Source organism: Grus americana, chromosome 19 (genome assembly GCF_028858705.1).
Source record: "Grus americana isolate bGruAme1 chromosome 19, bGruAme1.mat, whole genome shotgun sequence".
NCBI classification, from domain to species: Eukaryota; Metazoa; Chordata; class Aves; order Gruiformes; family Gruidae; genus Grus; species Grus americana.
Genome location: NC_072870.1, coordinates 5,296,005 through 5,319,212, shown reverse-complemented (window position 1 = coordinate 5,319,212; position 23,208 = coordinate 5,296,005). Strand labels below are relative to the sequence as shown.

Below are 23,208 nucleotides of genomic sequence, written 5' to 3'. Positions count from 1 at the left end.
CTGGCATCTATGGAGTCTGTTGGTGAAGATTTCACAATCGGTTCAGCTACAAACACTAACGCAATGCTCACAGCATGCCCTGTTCCTCAGGGAGCCTAATTCCAGGCTTAGCCCATCAATCAGACACATAACTCCTGCCTATGTCCACTGGCACAACTACACAGATCAAGTGGCATAACACCAAGTTCTCAAAGGCTCCGTACTTCTCCACCCCCTGCTTTTCTACTGCCCAATTCTCCTGCTTTTATCACAAATTCATACTGAACAGGGAACAAAGCTGTATATAAGCATTTCACATTTACTGCATATTGAAGAACAGGTTACCGAGCAAGCACTCCCACACGTGTTACTCCGATGTTCAGGAAAAGCAAGTTTTGGCTGCTTGCAAGTCCCAAATCTGCATTTTTTTCTGACTCGGGACTCTCACACACTCATTCTCCGCAAGGCAGGTAACTTCATGCTGCTGCTTCTTTACTGCAGAGTCCTGAATAAAGAAAGCAGCATGAAAATAATGGGGAGAAGCACAGGATGAGGCAAGGACAAATGACTTCAACAGCTGTATGAGAAAAGCTATCTTTTTATGAACCATAAAAGAGAATGGAGGTTTTATTCATTCTGAAAGTAACGTCTGCTAAGCAATTTCACAGTTAAGGACATTATCGCATGCATCTGAACTGTGCGCAATGCCGCGTACACTGAACTGCTGGTTTATGGCAGTTTAAAGAAAATAGGATTGAGGCAATACAGTTAATGCTTTGAAAAGAACAATTATGAATACCATGAACATGGGGTTTGCTTGTTGGCACCAACATATTCTGAGAAGGGCAGCAGACGTGAGGTCACTGACACAAATTTATGACCCATACAACAAAAAATTTACCTCTGAAGACACTAGTCCTGTTCCCACACCACCCCATCCCAAGAGCGCTGTGTGTGGATGAGGAAGGACTGGTTCTGGCTCTGCCATGAGCAGAGCAGTGATTTCACATGATGCTGGGGCACACTTATCACAGCTGGTGCCTCAAATTTATAAGGTAAGGATCTTCAGTTAGGGAGGCCCAATTTTGTCAATTTTAGCCTTAACTTTCATCAGTTTTGGCAACTGTCAATTAAGGCACCTACTTGCACCTTAGTATTCTCACATGAGCTATTACTTCTCAAAAGGACCTTTGAAACCCTGGGCTGAGCTGCAGGCAGGAGACGCCACTGGCACTCCTCGCCACAAGCACTTAATGCATTAGATTCTCTCCCCAGGATACCTCTCGCTTGAGAAGCTAAAGCCAGTTTAGTCAGGAAGGACAGAAATAGCACTCCTGCGCTAAACTACCGCTCATCGTAAGGATTTCTGAAGGAGCCTAGCCTGGCACGCAACATTCGTATGACTTTTATTGATAACATGCTGACTTGGAGCACAGATCTTTCTCCTCAGCAGCACATGGTTGGACTACCTCTGCTTTAGTCTTGCTCTGCAGGCTTTGGTCTGGGCCTCACGCACACCACCAGCTCATCTGCTGCACACTGTAGCACTCAGAAGGGAACGCTTTTGGCAATTAAACCAGAATTCAGTCCTCTCTCACCGCTAAAAGCATGCCACAGAACTTTCCCTCCCCACCAAACCTCAAACCACTAACTTTACTCTTGATTGGCTTTTGGGTCTCTTGGGTTTTCTCTGACAGATGAGCCAACACAACGGTGAGGCAGCATTCACATCTGCAAATCAAGTTCTTACTGGTAGTCAGAGCCCTGATTTCCAACTATTTGGCATTTAAAAACTAGCAAGGACAAGCAGGGTGTCCCTCCCACACTAATCTGTCCTTCAAGGGAAGAATAAAAAGCAGTCTTCAGATGGACAGTGGCCAACTCCTTGTTGCTAAGTTGCTGCTCAGCCATCTGCAGGGGACAGGGAAGCATCTGAGAAGTGACTGTAGTCATGGTTTGAGTCCCAGATTTCTATCCACCTAAGAAAGAAAGAACGGTTAGAGCCTACGAAGGCACACTGGGATGTTGCTGAATTAAGTTTCAAAGGAACAGAACAAAATGACCCTGCCAGGAGCTGTTGCACCTCTACTGCAAATTCCAACACATTGTCTCTCCAGGACTTATCAGGGAATTTGTTTTCTTTCATGACACAACTTTTGCTTTAATTATTAAAGAAATGACAGGAAGAAAGACTGCTAAGAGAGCTCCACCTCTTCCATGAAAGAGGACTTTCAAATTCAACTCCAGATTTTGGATCCCATTCTGAGGGTGGAGTGAGTCTCTGAAGCATTTTGAATGTCAGCAGCTACATTACTCGGGCTGCTGGTTTATCACCAGGATTCAGATGCCAGAAGAAATGGACCTGCACCTCTGCTTACTGGGGCACTAAACACCCTCTCATAAGCATAACTGAAAATATGCCTTAAAAACTGTGAGCCTCTATCCTAAGTAGAGTAAATAGTATTTTTCCTATTACACTTCAGAGGTCCTATGGCAAAGTTTAGGAATTTGAAGTAAATTACCCAATAATAGCTGCTGGAATAAGAAGAATTAAAGCGCCAAAGAGAAATGGGAATCCCCTCATGAAGTGCAAGCTGGCAGGGTAGAGAGAGTTGAACACTCCCGTAGCCACAAGTGAACACAGCCCCTCCACACAGGCAACAGACGCAAAGAGTGCACCTGGAAAAGATAGTTAAGAGGTTAACGGTGAGACAACCCTGCCTGCAAATGTCTTTAATGCCTCACCTTCAGTGGGATTCTGTGAATCTTTCTAAGGGTTTGCACTTCCCATCAGAAAACTGGTGTTTGCATTGTCAAGCATGGTAAGCAAGAACTGGGAGCAGAAATCAGGCACACTGCGCTGGCCTGGCCGGCCAAGCCTGCCAAGCTCAGCTTCTCTGCAGCCAGGACCACCTCGCTGACCTCCAGAATTTGTATCACTGGAGCTGACCAGAGATATTATATATCAGCTGGATTGTAAATGCTTTAGACAGGGCTATATAGATCTGTTTACTGCATCAAGCAAGCACATCTTATCGCTTGTTAAACATTAAGTTCAACAGAAGACTGCATTTTATAGATTTAGCATCATAAATCCGGTATCAAGTGTGCGCCACCTTCATTCTAATATAAGAAACACGAATTGTGCAAAATCACTTTTCGACCTTTCCCACCTCAATTCCCTCCTCTCCTCTGCCTGCCTGCGGAGATATTCCTCTGCAGTGTTTAACAACAAGTTCAAGCTCACCAAACAAATTACTGGAAGAAAGGCAAGTACGCTCCTCCTACGGATTATCCATGATCTTTCACCACGGTCAATGATATAACCCTCTAACAACACTGGGTTTCTTCCCACTGTTACTGATCTACAGAAAAGAGTCATGGTCAGGGAAATCACTATTTTCTGCTTGTTTTATAATCCATTTTAACTCTTGCTCCTTGTAAAAGTTTTGGAAACAAACAGATGAATGAATGGCCTCATCTTGAAAATATAGCAAATTTAATTAGATTAAAACTGACAATTATTCTGAAAAAATAAAATGTTACCCTGGGCCTGAGGGTGAATGCAGGGGCACAGGAGTCCAAAGGAGCTAAGGATGTCCTAACCTCCCAAAGCAGTTTGGTTTCAATGGTCCATGAGACAGTGTTTCAGGACCTGGCTTAAGGTTAGTGGCTAATTCCTTACCCTGTTCCGCCTCACTGACCAGCTTGGAGAGCTTGGCTCTGATGACTGGAGTGGCTGCCATGGAAAGGAACAGAATTCCATAACCTGTGAGCGAGATACAGCACATTAGGGAAAGCTCAGCTGAAAAATAAAGTCTCCAAAGTCAACCCCAGAAACATGTAGTTTCAGGCGGTTTCTCCCTTTTACATGGAGACCCAGTTCAACCTCCTGCATCTCATAATGCACTTTAGTCCGTCTGCAGCGTAATATGGCTTCTAGGAAACCCAATATTATAGGAACTATATGGTTGCACTTTCAACTTTCCACATGCCAACTCTGCTGTTAGCATGCCATGATTTTGTTGGTACACAGGCTGAAACGGAGGCAGAACTTCCTCCACGTGCTTGAACTCCCTCCTGCATCTAATGGCACCTCTGAGCAAAGAGCCTGAAATAAAGGGATTTAAGAATTCAGTATCACCTGTAAACATCAGTGGTGTTGTAGTAGCAAGAGAAATCACAACCAGTCCAGAAATATTGGAGGTCAGTCCTATCTCTGCCACCCAAGTGTCTTCAAGGCAGAGCTGCAGCAGCCGCAGCCCTCCCAGGCTGCTCAGGTAAGCCAGGTAACTGGCGGCTGAGCCGTACCCAATGAGGTCAGCAGCCCAGCAGAGAGGGGAGCCAAGCTCGTACAAAACAAAGAGGTCCTTGGTTCCAAAATGTACTGTGACAAGAAGAAAGAAAGCCAGGGAGTAAAGGGCAAGCTTCCGCCTGGAGCTCAAGTGTTCTGGGGCCGTGTACAGCCTGTAGACAGCCTTGTAATGACTGAGCGTGAACAGCTTGGCTGGTTTCTGCTGCTTCACCGAGTCCTGAAGACAGAAAGCAGCGTAGAGAGCGGCAGCAAGACTAGCAGCAAGCACGAGCCAAAAGGGGTTGATGTACCCCTGAGCCTTGCGCCACTGGCCGCCACCGATGCTGGCCAGCATGCCCGCAATGCCGAGGCACGCCTCGAGGATGGCGACACGAAATGTACGTGCACGTTTGTCGCTGGTATCAGCCACGTAGGCGAAGCAGCTGGCCAGGATCAGGTTGTAGTCTCCCATGAGGCCACTCAAAACACGTCCGAGGAGAAAGTAGGCAACGTGCAGCTGCAGGTACATGACGAGAAGATAGATGGCTGCTTGCACGGCCATACCCACTGCCGGCAGGATGAGCGCTGGACGGCGGCCTACGCTGTCGCTCCATGGTCCAAAGAGAGTCACGGAGAAGAGACCAACAAAGAAGCCTCCCAGGTTGATGCAGAGGTTCCAGTGGGAGACCAGCGCTTCTACCTCCTGCAAGAGAAACAACAGGCACCTGAGGCCCGGGGGCCAGCAGCACCCCAACACTGTCCCGGCGCTCCCCGGGACGCAGCAGCACCCCAACTCTCCCCTCCCGCTCTTCCACCTGCCGCAAAGGGTCATCGTCGGCGCTGCCGTTCCCGCAGCCGGCGGGGCTGCTGGCGTTGGGGCCGCTGTAGCCGCGTTCGGCCCCCAGCCGGTCCCAGAGGTACTGGGTGGCGAGCGGGCCCTGCAGCCCGAGGGACAGGGTGGCCAAGAAGAGGAGCGGTTCGGCGGCGGGCAGCGGCAACCAGCGGCGGGCGGGCGGCGACGGGGCGGCGGGGGGCTGCGGCGGCGGCAGCGGCGGCGCGGCCATGGCGGCGGGGGGCGGAGGAGCGGCGTGCTCCGCCCGGGACAGGCTGCCCCGCCGCCCGGCCCCGCCGCGCTCCGCCCCGCCGCCCGGGGAGCCGGCAGCAGCCCGGAGGGAGGCGGGGGGGTTGTGTGTGGCTGTAGCTCTTCCTCCTGCAAAACGAGGAAGGGGGCGGCTGGGGCGGTGCGTTACGTACCGTGAGACCAGGCGGCAGGGTTTGGTGTGGCGTCCCTGCTAAAGGTGTAGCTTTCGGTTGTGTTACTTGTTGATGGTTAAAGAAATTTAAACTTAAAACCTGTTTTTTTCTTACCTTTGAGCAAAGGAAAAGTTCTACTCAATCAACGTTTTAAATGCACTAGGATCTGAGGAAGGTTGTAGTTAGCCATGTGTAATCACTTCTGTTAATTCACAGCACATTAGAAAATGCTTCTTTTTCTAAAGGACAAAATAACTTATAAACTGTAACACACGAGGTTTGGGGTGTGTCGTGGTTTAACCCCAGCCGGTAACTGAGCACCACGCAGCCACTTGCTCCCCCCACAAGGGGATCAGGAGGAGAATGGGAAAAAAACCCCAAGACTCATGGGTTGAGATAAAGACAGTTTAATAGGAAAACAAAGGGAGAGAATAACAACAATAACAACAATAGCAACAACTATGACAACAACAACAACAAACAAGTGATACACAAATGCAATTGCTCACCACATGCAGAAAGGAAAAAACCAACCAACCAACCTGATGCCAGTCTCTTTCCGAGCAGTGAATCTGCCTCCCAGCTAGCTTCCCCAGTTATATATGTTGCATGCACCATACATAAGCATGACATTACATGGTATGGAATATCCCTTTGGCCAGTCTGGGTCAGCTGTCCTGGCTGTGCTCTCCCAGCTTCTTGTGCACCTGGCAGGGTGTGGGAAGCTGAAAAGTCCTCGACTTAGTGTAGACACTACAACTACCTCACAACAACTAAAAACATCAGGGTGTTAACGTCATTCTCATACTAAATCCAAACCACAGCACCACACCAGCTACTAAAAAGAAAACCAACTTTATCTCAGCCAAAACCAGGACACTGTGCTATTAGGTTTCCTGTTAGGTTTGGTCTGCCTCGAAGAGCAGATCAATAAGCAAAGACCAAGTTGTTCTTTAAATTCAAAGAGCACAATTCAGAGTGTTAGATTAACCCATTTATATAAACTGGAGTAGTTCCAAATTAACGTAAATTGGCATCACTCCTATGACACCATTGAGTGTTAATGGATACAGGTGAAGCTCTAACAAATCCCCCGAAGACATAAACCATTCATTTTGCAGTAACACACGTACAGAGCTCATTTATAACATCTTTGAAAGTAACAGGACTCACGTAAGGGTGGAAGCAATCACTGCGGATGTGCTGCTTCTAAAGAACAGGCACGATTTGTTAGCTGAGGTCCTTCTGCACCGTTACTTACACCCCATAGGTGAGGCTGCAGCTGGAGGCCAACCTTCGTGTTACAGAGACGTGAAAACAAGGTTTCCTTTCAGATTTTCATTGCAACCTTAGGACATAAGAGTAAAAAGTAGAAAAATTACTTTGCCATTGGCTGATTTTGTCACTGCATCTTTTCAGGCACTAATTCAACATTAAGTGGATGGAAAAATGCGAGGGAATATAATTCATTTGAAAGCTCTTTCTCATTCTTTTTGTACCAAGGGTGAAATGCTAAAGCTCAGGATTGGCAGTTACACAAGCTGTTTCTTGTGAGCAATGTGCCTCAGTCAAGCTTGCAAAAGAGCTGTGAGTTTGCAGCTCTGGCAACTGAAACACTCCACTGTTTTTCAATCATAAGCACATTATTGAAAGAAAACAAGCCCTGGCAAAAAAGGGATGAGAGAGAGAAACAGCAGAAGCTCTTTGTGGAGCTGACATCAGATGACCTAACGTCTGTGCTTCTTTCTCTTTCTCTCTCTCTGCTTGGGAAAGCTATAAACAGAGCTGAGACAATTTATACCAATAAAATGGAAATGTTATCATCATTATCTGAAGAATGCGCTTGCATGATCTACAAATAAAGACATGAAAGTGACGTTAACAAGACACTCCCTTTGGAATTAAAAAGTTTAGTTCTGTTCCGGTGTATTTACAGAACCAACTCATTGCTTGTAGTTTGGAAGTTTCTTGCAAATGGGACAAGAAATACTGGTAATTTCCCAGTAGCTTTTTTTTTTTTTCCCCAATACACCCTGCAAGCCACCAAAGCTGTGCCTGTAAACCTGCAAGATCAGAAAGGGGGGGAAAAAAAATAGCCCAATGTCTGCAAAGTGGTGCACTGTAGCCAAGTCTTTCCAAATCTGCTGCGATATAACAGGCTGTGACAGAAAGAGTTACCAGGTTACCAGGTTCCCTCTTTGGCCCTGAGTCTTTCTTATAATGTACTGGGCTGCCATGTGGGCAGAACTGAGCTCTGACCAGACCGTAACATTTTCCCTATTGCTCTTTGAGCAGAAGAAAACGGAATTGTCATAAGGGTCATCCTTGGACCGCACAAAGACGAGTGCCCCTGCTCCCAGGTGGTGAGGGCTTCAAGTCCCTTTCAGCATGGGGACTTGATGTGGCATTTGGTGACAGGAGCTCTGCTCTAGTGGATTTTGCTACCCAAAGAATTTCCCAGCGGATACAATGATCACAGAATCACAGAATGGTAGGAGTTGGAAGGGACCTCTAGAGATCATCTAGTCCAGCACCCCTGCTAAAGATGTTTATATAACATTTGGTGTAGATGTTTCTAATCTCTATATTTGAGTATCACAGATGTGTTTTTCAGTACTCTACATATTTTTAACCTATTATGGAGGGAGTCATTTCTCTCTTTTATGGGAGGAATAACAGTACCTATTCAAATAAAGCATTATTAAAGACCAAAACATTAATATTCTTTAAACAAAGCGTAGGTCATTTCAGGATGCTTTTAATAAACCTACTTGGTCCACAAGGAGTTAATTCTCTCCTGGATTTACCAGTTATCAGGAAGATTGTCTTAAGAAAACTCTTGGTCTGACACTCTTCTGCTGTCCCCTCCCTTCTTTGTTCTCTTCTTTCTTTCTCCGATTACAGTTCCAAAAACAACACCCAACCTCCAGAGGTCAATGGTTAATATTCCCCAGTGTTTATATAGTCTCCAGCAGCAGACCTCAGGCCCTTCAGCACTGGGCTAGCTCCAGCACCATGGCTGGCTTCTTGCAGATGATCCTAGCCTTCAGGAAATATCTGATCGTAGTGTTGGTACCCCTTTTGTTTCTTCCTCTGCCTCTGGTTGTTCCTACCAAGGTAAGAACTTTTTTAATTGAATTTGAGAGCCATATCTCCAAATCTCTCCTTAGAGTTGTTCCTTTTAAGTGACAGAGTTGAAGAGAACATACAGATTGTTTCTCAGAGGCAGTTCCTTCATTTATTGCTTGAAGATGATTTTTTTTTTTCTGAGCAGACCCCTTTGACTACCGATAGTGGGGAAATATAAAAGCAATAGGACATAGATGGATGAACAGATAGATCTGTGATTGCATATTCTAGAAGAATGCTCAGTAATGTGCAATTTTGTAACTTTTACTTTGCACCTAGCTGATTTAGCAAAGGACTTTCTATGCTGAAGCTCATATGAACCTAAGTTACAATCTAAGGCTCAATTTTAATCCCCCTTCTGATTTTCTAAAAGTATCCAGTCCATATCCTCTTTTAATATTTTCCTTGTTGTCATTGCCACATAGAAGAAGCATTTTTCTTGGTCAGGTGGACAAGGTATTCTGATACATAAGGACAAAATAATATGTATTTCACTCTTTTTAAAGCATATTTCTGTAAGAATCTTCCCATACAATGATTTAAAATTTAAAATGTTGAGTTTTAGAAGACACCTTGCTTAGGATTCCTTCAGAAAAAATGTAACTACAAAAACCTGTAGTAGCAGGGCAGGTATTTCTGAGACATTTAAATACAACACTGTGAGCAGGCAGACCACCAGTGTTCTGCTGCTTCTTCACTCTGGCTTATTTCTCCTGCTCCCAATCTCTTCATGCAGACAGATCTAATCTCTGGTCTTCAGGTCTCTTATTACAGTCCCAGCATTATTAAATAGCTAGTCCCAATCTCCCTCTCCTGTCACTGCTCTTTCAACGTCAAGTCCTAGCTCTTTCCTCTGGTCTCTGCCTGCCTGTCTGACTCCCAGTTTCTAGTTTCCTTCGCCAAGCTTCCTTCTTCACTCTGCCAGCTCTTCCCCGTCTCTTTATGCAGCCTGTCCCAAAGGTCCTTCTTCCTCACAGCTCTTTTTCTGAGTGTTATCAGAGACTTTGGAGCTATGACCAGAGGACTGCAAGCCAGAATGATAGGGTGGCACTGGCCTGAGGTGAAACGTGGTAACTGATCAGGCATGTCCTCCTATTCCCTTGCTATGCAAATAAAATAGCTTAAACTATCACTTAAAAGCTTACTAAGAAGAAAAACAGAAAAAGTACTTTTTTGCTAGTTAACTTTCCATAGGCAAAAGAGTTACTGAAGCTAAAAGAGGTCTGGATCAGAAAAGTTCTAAGTAGCCAGAAAGAGCGATTTTTTTTTTTTTTTTCCTTCTGAGGCCACAAGTTCAAACTTACTTGCTAGAGTCATTGTTACCATACAATGTCCTTGGTATTGACTGTGGAACCATTTGGCAGTCTTGGTTCAGTTCCTCTTTGAAAATTACTCTCTAGTTTCTATGTAGTCAGCTACAACACAAAAATTTAAAAAGTCCTGGACTTTTCCCTTTGCAATCTGTAAGATTTCTTGTCTTAGAACTGTGCATCGTGGTACTGCTAAGCAGGAAAAGCTGGTAGCTCAGCATGCAGAGTTGTAAGCAGACAACTTACAGGATGGAATTTCACATTTTTCTGTTCTGTTGAGCTATTAACCTGTCCTATAATGACATAGCACGGGACACTAAACTATTACAAATATTACCCTGCTAGGGTCTCTCAAAAGGCACCCACTGGCATCTCTTAATAACAAAAATGGGAGAGAAAGGATCATCAAAACAGAAAATTGCTTTCAGTGCTTGATGGGATGTATAACAAACGTTCTTACTGCTCTCATTCAAAAATAAGGCTCAAAAAGGCATCTTTTCATCTCTTCATGAATCTCTTTCAGCTTTACTTCTCCAACCTTGCTGCTTTGGTACCTAGATTGCTATCTTCTTCTTTCCTCCAGACTATTCAGTTCCCCTGTTCAACCTTTCTGTTTACCAGCTCTGTGACTTCCATGCCATGTTCAGAAGTCCTGAGCATGTTCTAAAGCGTCACAAATTTGATCCTGCCAGCCATTATTCCAGCTCCTTGGTTTAATCCTCTGTGATCTAGCCATTACAATTTCCATCTCTTCATTGTTTCCTCAATAAGAAGAAACAAGTCAAAGTCAGTGGAAGCTGAAACTGATCTGCGACTGGTTTGTCAGTGAGCCTTTCAAAGTCTAAGCTAAAAATCCAATGAAAAATAGATAAAAGTATTTACAGTACAAGGAATCTAGGCTGTTGAAATTAGTCGGGGTTCATCTGGGCCATGTCCTGAAACATGCAGAGAAAAAGCTGGAGAAACCTTGACTGGATCAGTAACTATTTCTGCAACTTAAAGACAGAAATATATAAAAAGAAAATACCACCATCAGCAAAATCAGTAAGTCTGTGCAGGGACTGCCAATCCCTTATCACGAAGGGTTCAAAGTCATCAATTTGTTTCTTTTCCTAAGTTTCTTGGTTTTCCCCATCGGAGGCCCCAATCTTTTCCTCACAGTTCTGACAAGGTTGCTGAACAGTTTGTTACTTGATTAGAATCTGCATAGGTAGGAAGATAGACAGGGGAGAAAGATAGAAAATAACCTTTTCTCAAATCCCTTTATCAGCAATGAATATAATTATGGGCTGTTGCCTTCTCAAAGCCTAAGTGAGATGTACAGTCTGTTCTGATTGCATGTACCCTTCTTCTGTCAGGAGGCCCAATGTGGTTATGTTATCATAGTGATGGCACTGTTTTGGTGCACGGAAGCCTTGCCGTTGGCTGTCACAGCTTTCCTTCCCGTCCTGCTGTTCCCACTAATGAATATCATGGATTCAGCAACAGTAAGAGATCTTATTCTATACATGTTTGCCTATGTATTTATTGGTCAGCTTCTCTTATTCTGGGATTATTTCCAGGGTGATTTCCAGAGCGTGGGGCAAATAAGAGAAAATTGCAGTATTTTTACCCAGGGAATCGTCTGTCGTCTCCACGGAGCAGAACTTGCATGACCCTAGAGTGAACTCTGGGTGGAGCTGCTAATCTGAAATCAAAGTAAATTCACTGTTTAGGTGCAATTCATAGTTATTGCGTGCTAATGCCTTTGGGACAAAATCCTCCCTCAGAAAATGCCTTGTCTCTTGGCTTCTTGTCACTTTTTTTTCTCCCTTGTCCCATGTTACAGGCCTGCCGGGAGTACTTGAAGGACACCAATATGCTTTTTATTGGGGGACTGCTGATAGCCATTGCTATTGAGAATTGGCACCTACATAAGCGCGTTGCTCTGCAGGTCTTGCTTATCACTGGTGTCAGACCAGCCCTGTGAGTAACAGTCGTGAAAACGCTGTGGGATAAAGGACTTTATGGCATTAGTTCCTATCTCAGAGTTGCCTGTAGTCTTCTATGTGAATCTGCAATTCATATCCAACAAATGCTTTTCTACAGTCCAAGTGAGTTAGTGCCCGAGCAAACCTTGCAAATGAGGATCCTTTGATGTCTTACAGACCTGATGCCTCTTTTTTGAATTCCAAATGGCTTTAGATGAAGAAATAGCAACAAGAGAGTCAACGCTGAAAAGACAAGGGTGCTGCTCAGCTTGGCCAGAAGCACAGCTTTAGACCATCAGGAAAGACTACAGCTGGAACACAGAAAACATATACTCTCTAAGTGTTATACTGATTGCAAAGAGAAGGAAAATATGGGGATGCTTGTTCTGAAAACAACAAATGTTTACCAGACTAGAACTTTAAGCTATGCAGAGGCTACATGGCCCTATTTAATTTGTCTCAGACCGTAAGAAGAGGGAATACTGAAGGAAATTACAAAGCAATAGAATAAAAATGCATACAAGATAAAGCCCTTTTCATCTAATATATAATCTACATCTCATCTAAAGAATAATTTTGAGACAAATAACATAGTAATACTGAAACAAGGATTAGAATTTTATATGAGTAAGAAGGGAACCTTAAATGATAGAGGTGGGATAAAATGACAAAAAAAGAGATCATCTCCCTTATGGCTTAAACCGATTGCCATTTGGGATCAAATTTAGTTTGCAATTCCTCTTCAAAATACATTATAATACATTAATACATGTTATTGAGATGGTATGTCTTCCTCAAAAGCATGCAGAATAAGCAGGATACTGACTAGATAAACTGTTTGCTCCGAGATACCAGTTCCCACTTTCTTAGTCATAAGAACATAAAAGCACAATTGGTTAAAATTGCAAAAAGAAAAAATTATGTTAAATCCTACTGTGACATTTACAAAGAGTAAGAGGAAGTGCTCGATGTGATTTGCTAAGCATTTTCCAAACCCAGCATTTGTAACCAAAGCTTTGCAACAAAAAAAGGGCATTGCAGTGCTGAGTTCTGAACCAACTTTTTCAAACCTTTTCATTTCAGACTTCTCATGGGTTTCATGATTGTGACCGCCTTCCTGTCGATGTGGATCAGCAATACCGCCACCACTGCCATGATGGTCCCAATAGCACAAGCAGTGTTGGAACAGTTGCACAGGTCCGAAGTAGATTCTAGCACAGCAGCCCAAGCATCTGAAAATGTCAATAAAGCCTTTGAACTGCAGGAAGAACCAACTAAATCAGATAGCTCCAAAGAAACAAAGGAAAAAAGTGAGTGGCTTATGGGTGTCTTTCTCTTTGGGATAATGAAGGATGACCTGATGCCTTCTTCACTGTCATTATAGTTCTAGTAAATTCTAAAAGAAGAATGTACCTAACGCATGCAGACTGTATCAGACAGCATTTATGAGGCTCTTCCATAAACCAGACAAAAGCCCAGTAAAATCTGCTGACTTGGCTGAAGTTAGAAATAGAGTGAAAATATGAAGAGATGATAACTAATCACTAAAATGACAAAATGTATAAATTCTCCATTAGCTGAAGCCTTTACATTAGGCTTGATATTTCCCCATATATTTATGTTAGTTCAATTATTATCTTCTATGTAACTTACCAGATAATAGGGAATTCCTGAGGGAAAATTTCTGGCCTATTTCATGCCAGAAGGTTAGGGATTAAAATGATCTTTCTAATCCAAATATACAATATACAATCATGCAACAATATCTCTTCACCAGCTGTCTTGCCCTCTTCCCATCTCTGAGACGACTCAAGTGTTTCTGAATGTAAATCTCAGTATCCGTAGTCAGGTGCTGGTACAGAACGAGTTCCCTTCAGCTCAACTTCCCTGACTCTGTTGTACCTCCCTGAATTCTTGCATCTCTTCCCTCCAAGTGCAGTTCAGACATTGCGCTAGTTCACTGAGAAGCATCAGTGGTATGTTTGGACTTTATCACACATTTCAACTTCTCTTCTTCTGAAAAACTGCTCTGTATCAAAAGAACCAGTGAAAATGGACAGAAGATCAAAGAATTAACAATGCCAGCTTTAAATGAGGAAATTTGGCTCCTTCAGCTTTGAATCCATTGTGTCCTAGCCTTGAAATACTGAATTACGCAGGCACAAGACCTTTTCCTATCCACCCTAGCTTCTGTAACACTTTTGTTCCTGTCTTGGAACCTAGGTAATAGTCTTGTCCTGACAGTCGAGGAAGACATAAAGAGTAATGAAAATCTGCTAGAGGAGAATCACAAGAAACTCTGCAAGGGAATGTCTCTCTCTATTTGTTACTCAGCCAGTATTGGAGGGATTGCAACTCTGACTGGGACAACACCAAATCTGGTACTGCAAGGACAAGTTAATCAGTAAGTCTGGTTGAATTTGGGATCACATACCCACTAAACTGCATCACTCTGCTACAGCTGCCTTCCGGCCAACACAGAGAAGGAAAATATCAATTTGGTAACTTTGTCAGGAAGTTAGCTTCTCTTCCTTAGTGGGCCTCACAGTACCTCCTCTTCTCTGAATCATTAATTACAGAAGAGAATGCAGCATTTTGGACGCTAACAGCCATCTACATTTTACAGGCTCTTTCCTGACAATGGCAATGTCATCAACTTCGCCTCTTGGTTCTCCTTTGCCTGCCCCACCATGATTGTGTTACTGGTTTTGGCATGGATTTGGCTGCAAATACTGTACTTGGGCTTTAAGTAAGTACCCTCTACACACCGTAATGCAGCTGACAGGCCTGTTAGCAAGTACTCGTTACCTGCTGTAACACAAGCAATACTTTTCTCAATGAGCCTGTGCTTAAAAGTCAGACAGCAAGTGACAAAGTCCTCACGTACAACAGAGACTAGCTGAACAGCATACTAAGTGTCTGTTAAAATACTGCAACTTTTGCTCCAAGGAGCCTGATCAAATCCCAGCTAAATATACTCTGTAGATGAAAATAGGAAGTTATAACTGCATGTGAGCTGTTCTGCAGCATTGCTTTCATGTCCTGAAAGACTGTTGTGCTTCAAACCAGGAAATTGATTTCTACATACAGCTGGTAAATACCTCCGTGACGAGAGTTGCTATAGACCTAGAGGATTAGTACTGTGCCAGTTCCCAATGCTAATCACCCCATTCAACCGGCTTGTGTTACCAACCTGCTTAATACTTAGCCTATCACTTTTGTATTACGCCCAACCTCCTTTCTTTTAAACGGAAAGAGCTCTGTAATACCCGCAGTGGTGCTTTTGTCTTCAAATTCCTCTTTTAAAATTCTCCTTTTGTGTAATTTTAAAAAGCTTGGCAACTGTTTACTTCCTGGTGATCATATAGCTTTGTCAATCACACTAACATTGACATTATTTCCCCGTGTGTCCAGATAGCATGCCTGTTTATATTTAGATCACGAGCTTTTAGGGGTAGGAAGCTTCTTTCTGATCGTCTTGGCAGTAATGCAGTACAATGAAGTTACTATCCAAGACCTATGGCAGATGATGCTATGATAATAATGTATATTTAATTTTATATGCATATATAAAGACATATATCTAAAGGAATATGACTGAGTATAAAATTTGGATTCTTAAGTTTGAGGATATCTGGCAAATTTCTCTGATATTTCTTGTCCATTTTTTTCTAGCTTTAAGAATAATTTTGGTTGTGCTGGAAATGACGCTGCAAAGGCTAAGGAGCAACGGGCCTATAACATTATCAAGGAAGAGAGGAAGAAATTGGGCTCAATGAAATTTGCAGAAATAGCAGTTTTGTTCCTTTTCATACTACTGGTAGTGCTCTGGTTTACAAGAGACCCTGGTTTCATACCAGGTTGGGCAACAGTTCTTTTCAACAAAAATGATACAAGGTATCACCCCTTCTCCTCCTCACTTTGAATAAAAATGAAGTAGGCTAGGTTTCATAAAAATGAAAGCACAGCTAGACTAAATATCTGACTGATCTATTGCAGCTATGTCACTGATGCTACGGTCGCCATATTCATTTCAGTTTTGTTGTTCATCATCCCTTCCGACATTTCTAACAGAGACAAACAACAAACAAGTAAGTTCACTGAAGGCATTAAAAAAAAAAATCAACTGTCAGAATAAGTGTATGGGAAGTTTTACATTTTAGATTTACAACGGAAATTTCAAACATTAAACATGATTTCAAACTGCTCTTCCTGCATAGCTACAGCTGTATGCTTTAGGCTATACAAGGCATATATCCCATAAAAGTTCTGTTTCTTGTAATTTAACTAAGTAGGAAACTCTTATCCCAGCAGTGTTCCAAACACTAGTATACATGTATGTAAAAGCTTCTGAAGCTGGAGTCTTCGGGAGAGAACACATGACTTAACAGAAACACATACAGCTCTGCAGATACGTTGCCATACTTTTAACTCACTCTTACCTGTATTCTACTGTGTCTCTTGGAGCAGCTACAGATCATTCATTAGCATTTTTGCAAGTCAAGTTTTAAAATCTTTGTTGATGAGGCTCTCATCATTTGCTTTAGGAGATAATCCCACACTCTACTTGATCTTGCAGACAGAAGTGTTCTCTGATGTTCAGACTAAACCCACCTCCCACCAAGAAGTCCTCCTTTCCTTCAAGATTGTAATGTGGCTTACAAAATCTTTTTTGGATTTTAGGCAGCAAGTCAAAGATCCAACCACCTCCAGCTCTCTTGGACTGGAAAACAGTTCACCAGAAAATGCCATGGAACATTGTGTTTCTGCTGGGAGGTGGCTTTGCCTTAGCCAAAGGCAGTGAGGTAATGTTCCCCTGCTCACCTGGTATTTGTGTCTTCCTAGGTGTTTTCCATCTTGCTTTTCATGCGTGCTCTCCCAGAACGCAAGAGGGCATGCTGGTAGCACCAAATGCGCATTTCCTCAGCTACCGGCAGTAGGACAGACTTCATCCTTAGGAGGAGTCCTGTGATTAGAACAAATCTTTATTGTTGCCTATGCAACTGGGATGGTACTACCAATCAAGGCAGCATGATTAACTGTGTTTCTAGAAAAATGGATGATTAAGAAACTACCCCAATACATTAAAGGTTCCATTAAATAAAACTTAATTGATGTGGCAAGCATGAGGCGATAATGTGTCCAAGACTGGTCTCCAAACTATTTAAAACAAACTGCTTATGGAGATATGATTTAAATTAAACTACTAGAAGACAAATGTAGAGCTAGCTAGAGAACCTTCAGGAGCAGATAAAAATGCCTGGCTGTCAAACTAAAGGATGTACTGATATACTTCTGCAGGCATCTGCCAGGAGTCCAGTGCTACAAATTTTTGTCAGTAATGACTTAGATGATGGAAAAGACAGTACATTTATTAAATCTATAGACAGTAAAAAAATTGGAAAAGGCTTCAAGTGCTTGGAAATACTAGTTTAGAATTCAAAGATCACAATGACCTGTAAAAGTGTTTTTAGAAAACAAGGATGCAACTCAATATGGGAAATAGGAAGAAATAACCAATTATCACAAATGCAAGATGTGGAAATGAATATGTAAGTTTTAAAGCTGCTCATACACATTATTCTAGTCAATGTTTTTATATTGCTACCGAGAAAAAAACCAAACATATGGAAACTGTAGGTAGGACCATCGTTGTTGTGGTTTAACCCAGCAGATAGCTAAAACAACCACACGGCCATTTGCTTGCTCCCCCCCTGCAGTGGGATGGGGAAGAGAACTGGGGGAAAAAAAGGTAAAAGTCGTGGGCTGAGATAAAGACAGTTTAATAGGACAGAAAAGGAAGAGGATGATGATGATTAATAATAATAATATGTCCTCAGGTACAGTAATATATTCAGTTTTGGATATCGTTCTTCAACAACGTGGGCTATATGAAGAAAGTTTAAAGAAAGGTAGTAAGAATGATCGGATGTCTAGGAAACATGTTTGGAAAAGGAAAGATTCAGGAAATTCCATTAATTTATTCTAAAATAAGTCATCAAATACATAAAAGCTGCTGAAGAAAGGAAGATAATATACTTTTTATATTCTGATGGTGCTAATGGGCTTAAATTGCAGCAAAGGAGATTTAGGTCAAGCAGTAGAAAAATGTTCCAACTGTAAAGATAGTTAAGCACTTGAAAAAATTATCTGGGGAGATTTTGGAAACTTCATTGCTAGAGGTTTTTTGCAACAAGTTTGAAAAACATCTATCAGCACTAATTTAGGTAGAGCCGATCCTGCCCTAGGATGGAGAATTAGACTAGTCCATTCAAGACAGATTCCAAACCTCCTGTGAGATAGTACTTTTCAGCGTCAGAAGAGACAGGTTGAAGTAGCCAAGATATGAAATAGGGAGGACATGAAGAACAACGGTGGTTGCAAAACCAGTAAGAAAGCTAGGCCATAGCGCACAAAGAAGCAAAACAGGCACAGTTAGGATATGTTCTTTTGAAAAGAACAGCTGAAGAATAATGATGCCCAAACTACAGCCCAGAATGATAGGGAAGATCCTGGTATTTTTCAGTGACTGAGAAGGATGAAAGGTGTGAAAAGCTTCAGATAATTGGTCAATATCTCAGACAATGTGATGAAATTAAATTAAGTTGCTAGAATATCTGCTAAGATATATGAAGGTACTTTAGAAAGTGAGTTCAAAGATCTTTGTTTAGATTAAAAAAAAAAGCCCCAAATATTGATCATGTACAACTAATGATCTGAACAGAGAAATAATTATTTGCTATCAATAACGTACTGTAAATGTAGTATCTTCTTTCAAATTCTTTGGAAGGGAAAGCACACTTATTTTTATTTAACCTACCGAATTATTGTGTCTATGAGCATTGCCTCTTACATGCTTTTCTACAGAAAGCAGTTTGTATGAGAACTCCTGTAAGAAGGGAAGGTAGAATTGGTCTGAGAAATGTAATTGGACTGTGATGTGGCTATTTCTTCTCCAGCCTACTATCCTGACAGATGTCTTCCCTCTGTTACAGGAATCTGGTCTGTCTGCATGGTTAGGTAGCAAACTGACTCCTCTGCAGCATATCCCTCATCCAGCTATTGCTATCGTGTTGTGCCTCCTTATTGCCACTTTCACTGAGTGCACCAGCAACGTGGCCACCACTACCCTCTTTCTCCCGATTCTGGCTTCAATGGTAAGTTCCAGCATTTCAAAATACTCTTACAAGAACAGCTTTCAACTCCTCTCCGAGCACACATCTGCTTAATTATAAAAACTAACCGGTTGACATAGCCAAGCACTGGTTCGTGTATCCGATCAGGAATACAAATATACATATGTTTGTGCATGCATATATATTCACACACACTGTGCTTAGTTCAACCTTTCTAAAATCATTGCTGGGGAAAAGTAAAGGGACTGAATGTTAGACTTTGCCTTCTGGCCTAAACAATTTCATGAGGTCACTGCCAGCTGTACTTGTTTTTTCCCATTTGTTCTACATAGAGACAGCAGCAGTAGCATTTGCTTCCCTGCAACATTCCATTACTGTATTTCACTCGACCACTAGCCTGCCAGAAGTCTCTGAAGGTGATAGTATTAGTCAAGCTCTACAACCTAATTCAAACTTTTGCATTTCCACAGGAGATTCCTGTTGCTGGGGTAGACATAGTTCTGAAGTGTGAAAATCTGGTTCCAGATAGAAACTGGAAAAACCTCCATCAAAATCTTTTTGCATAGGCCACAGACTCCAGCTAACCCCTAAAGTGATCCACTCATCTTCAGAGCTTGGGCTACCCTGTTTCCTCTGATAATTTAATTTTGTTCTTAACCAGTTTGAGACCACTCTACTTTTTTTTTTCCTGGTTTTAGTGTTGAATACAACCATTAGTATTAATTTGTACTGCAGCAGTGATCAGATTCCACAATCGGGAACACAAAGCATAGACCACAAAATCAATTCTTGCATTTGCTCTATGAAGACATTGGCTAGAAATTTCTAAAGCAGAACCAAAATATGAGCAGCTGCAGTGTTTGTGAAAGAATGAGGTTTCTGACATGGACAAATACAATCAGTCTTCTGCCAAAAGATTTCTATGTATTTTTGTATATCAAAACTATCATCTTTGCTCTCCCTTCTTGCACAGGCTGAAGCAATCTGCCTCAATCCACTCTATGTCATGCTGCCCTGTACACTTTCTGCATCGTTGGCATTCATGCTCCCAGTGGCCACTCCTCCTAACGCCATTGTCTTCTCATATGGACAACTCAAGGTTATAGATATGGTGAGCAAAAGCACCTTCTTTTCAGAATTTTCATCTTTCCTTTCTCTAATATTGGTTCTTCTTGGAAGATTGTTAGAAAACTCGCTGTACTCAGCTTACGTCAAATGGAAAGAAGAAGATACATGTGTGAATTAATAAAGGGTCACATTGACTCTAATATATACTCAGAGCCTTATAAAGATGCTATTGAGCTTTTAAAGAACAGCCAAGGCCTCTTGAAGATGTTCCAACAAGAGCTTGCTGTCAATGAGAAATGGCAATGTCTAACTGTTCAAAAAGCCCAAATATAGATCACAAGGATGTCAAGGAGTCCTATCATCTGGACAATCCTTCTGCAGGGACTAGGAAAAAGCCTAGTACATCTCACTGGGCTGCCTTGATGCCCTTTCTCACTACGTTAAGGAAAGAACGGACAAGGATGCCATGTCTCTTGATAACTTTTCTAATTTATAATTGATCCAAGAAGAAATCCAAGGTAACATTAGAGACAGATGCCAGGTCAGAAAAGAAATTCCTACGTAAGCGGATTAAAAGGATTTCAGGACTTCTAGTTTAAGAGTTTTATACAATGGAAACTCATTTTCCCCTAATACAAATTATATTTGTGAAGAAAACCAGCTTAAATGTAATTTGATGGAGTTCTGATGGAGTTGTGAAAAAAGGCCAAAGAGAAAATCTAACCATACAAACAATCCTAATCAGCAAGGAAGGAAAAAAGTACTCAGATCAACTAATAACCCTTCTCTTTTATAATTCTAGGCCAAAGCTGGGTTTATACTCAACATTCTAGGAGTTCTGACGATAACTCTAGCCATCAACACCTGGGCTTCATCTTTGTTCCAACTGCAAACTTTCCCATCTTGGGCAAATAAGACAGGAGCATGCCTATAATACAGAGAGGCAAGAAACCAACAACTGTTTCTGTTGGAGCTGCAATGAGTGGAAGACTATCATCTACACAAGTTTTGCCAAGGTGGTGGTTAAGAGACAGGTCTGTTCTGTGGAAAAAGACAAGCCACCTACAAGCAAAATCATTCAGTTGATAACAGCAATAAAATTGCCTAACAGTGCTGTTTAGCAGGCAATTTTGTTACCCCAGCAGTAAGATGAGGTAACCTTTGGCTTTTCAACTGTTCCAGGTATCTTTAGATTTTCTGTCTCTGCAGGGGCAGATTTTCCCCAAGTACTAGCTACATAGCTTTTCAAGCTCCACCTGTAAAGTCTGGAATCTGCAGTGAAAAAGGGAGAGGTATATATATAAAAGGAAGGAGAGAGACTCTGCGCACCTGATTTCATGCATATATCTGTGTATTGTCACAACTAATACGAATATTCACCTGTATATGAGTATACAGGCCTCTGTGTATATGTTCAAAGTGTATACAATTGTTATATACTCTATGGGCATTCACAGCAAGCCATGTGGTGTATAATTACAGAAAAAGCACATACTGTCAGCCCGTTCTATTACTTTGAAACATATTTATTTGCAGTCCACTTGTTATGAATGTAAAGGACCATTTTTTCCTAGACTATCTGTCCCATCGTTATTTATGTAAGATTACAGCCCGCAAGGTCATGATAAGAGGGGAGAATCCCTGTATCCTAAAATATATATGATCAAATTAAAGATTATTTTTTTACATACCCCCTGTGTTATGGATATTTTTCCTATTCTATATCACTGCTTCTACTTCTGTCTTCCATCTATCAACTGCTTGTCTGTGTGCTTCCTTAAAATATCTTGAAATAATCAGAGAAGTTAGCATAATTCATTTTCTCTTATTGTTAAAGTAACAATTACTTTATTATTAAGAGTGCAATTTTCTTGGACCCTCAAAAATCATCTTTTTCAAAAGCCTTTAATACTGTTAAATATTTAATCCCTATTCTGCTGGAACTGACTTTCAGTAGCACACAAATCCCTAATGACCAAACTGACAAAGATACTGGAATATCCAAAGTCACTTTACCAAATCAAGCGCTTAGTACCATAAATGAGGTTGGGTTCAGGCGGATCAGCTATACAATACGTGCCCCTGAACTTTATGCTAAATGCAAATGTTCTGTTGTTGCCTGCCTAAGTTTTGCACAAAGTCTATTGCATTTCTGAAATCCTACTTCAACCATACTGGTTCAATGAGAGTGAACGTGAGTGGATTTCACTCTAAAATAGTATGCACGCTTTTCAAAGTCTTTCTTCTTTCTTTCTCCATCCTAATTATTAGGAGACAAGGACAAAGTGCATTGTACATTTGATTTATAACATGTTAGAATTCACTGACCTGCAGCACTTTCTTTCCAGTTCCAACTGTCAAGACAATTCTGGTATCTGCTGATCACCGATTTCCTTTGCATTGATGGCTTCATTGGCCTGACAAGCACAGTTGCTCTGGAAAATCACTGTCTCAGAAAGAACAATCTGGTATTAAACCCTCAGTGTCTTTGAAAGAGAGTGTTTTGATTTGATATGTGATAGGGATCCAATAGAATATCCACAGCACGAGAAGGAAGGACATTTATTCTCTTTTGCTAATGAGGTCCTGCGTAATTGATTTCAATCACATAATGACTTGCTCAGGTCACTGCTAAACCACTCACCCTCTTTCCTTTTGCATTCACCTCTATCAAATAACATCCAAATCCGTCTAAATATTTTCATTACTGTGCTCACCCTGTGTCTGAGTACCTAACAAAATGACAAACTCAAGCAGATGATTTGCTGCAAACCTCTCCCTTCTTTGCTCTTTGTGTACAGCACCAGAGCAGTGTACGTAGCTTTTGTTTGCTTTTTGTTTTCTTTGAAATACTTGCACGTAGTTTACATGTCTTTCTACATTACTGCTTAGCTAAGCAGGAAATGTTGAATTCTTATAACATTTCCCATGAGCCTCTCCTTCCAGCCCTTTAAAACTGTGTTATGATTCTTTGAAGTCTTTTCTATTAGTCTACATTATTCAGAGGCTGTGGTGTGCATAAATACATGCAAGAGCACAGGTGCAATCTTTATGGCAATCTCAAGAAG

General features: G+C 41.8%; 2 protein-coding genes across 2 annotated transcripts; one reads left to right on the top strand and one right to left on the bottom strand.

The window, feature by feature from the left end:
* Positions 1 to 561: 561 nt before the first annotated feature.
* Positions 562 to 5,458, bottom strand: SLC46A1 (solute carrier family 46 member 1). The gene is made up of 5 exons (XM_054847329.1): positions 5,089 to 5,458; positions 4,124 to 4,976; positions 3,665 to 3,748; positions 2,502 to 2,658; positions 562 to 1,958 (listed from the first exon to the last, which is right to left on the bottom strand). The coding sequence occupies exons 1-5, from the start codon at positions 5,335 to 5,337 to the stop codon at positions 1,883 to 1,885; spliced, it is 1,419 nt and encodes a 472-aa protein (XP_054703304.1). The 5' UTR covers positions 5,338 to 5,458; the 3' UTR covers positions 562 to 1,882.
* Positions 5,459 to 7,639: 2,181 nt separating this feature from the next.
* Positions 7,640 to 21,776, top strand: SLC13A2 (solute carrier family 13 member 2). The gene is made up of 12 exons (XM_054847331.1): positions 7,640 to 8,644; positions 11,325 to 11,453; positions 11,795 to 11,931; positions 13,020 to 13,246; positions 14,160 to 14,340; positions 14,563 to 14,685; positions 15,612 to 15,833; positions 15,936 to 16,027; positions 16,620 to 16,741; positions 18,932 to 19,093; positions 20,046 to 20,183; positions 20,943 to 21,776. Exons 1-12 carry the CDS (start codon positions 8,543 to 8,545, stop codon positions 21,072 to 21,074), a joined length of 1,767 nt encoding a protein of 588 aa, XP_054703306.1. The 5' UTR covers positions 7,640 to 8,542; the 3' UTR covers positions 21,075 to 21,776.
* The last annotated feature ends 1,432 nt before the right edge of the window (positions 21,777 to 23,208 follow it).

Bases quoted from the DNA above. Each gene is read 5' to 3' on its own strand.
- SLC46A1 (XM_054847329.1), bottom strand. From the start codon at position 5,337: ATGGCCGCGCCGCCGCTGCCGCCGCCGCAGCCCCCCGCCGCCCCGTCG. The intron at 4,977-5,088 runs GTGGAAGAGCGG...TTTCTCTTGCAG, and splicing joins ACGATGACCCTTTGCGGCAG to GAGGTAGAAGCGCTGGTCTC. The intron at 1,959-2,501 runs GTAATTTACTTC...TTTCTTTCTTAG, and splicing joins ATTCCAGCAGCTATTATTGG to GTGGATAGAAATCTGGGACT.
- SLC13A2 (XM_054847331.1), top strand. From the start codon at position 8,543: ATGGCTGGCTTCTTGCAGATGATCCTAGCCTTCAGGAAATATCTGATC. The intron at 11,932-13,019 runs GTGAGTAACAGT...TTTTCATTTCAG, and splicing joins ACTGGTGTCAGACCAGCCCT to ACTTCTCATGGGTTTCATGA. The intron at 19,094-20,045 runs GTAAGTTCCAGC...CTTCTTGCACAG, and splicing joins TCCCGATTCTGGCTTCAATG to GCTGAAGCAATCTGCCTCAA.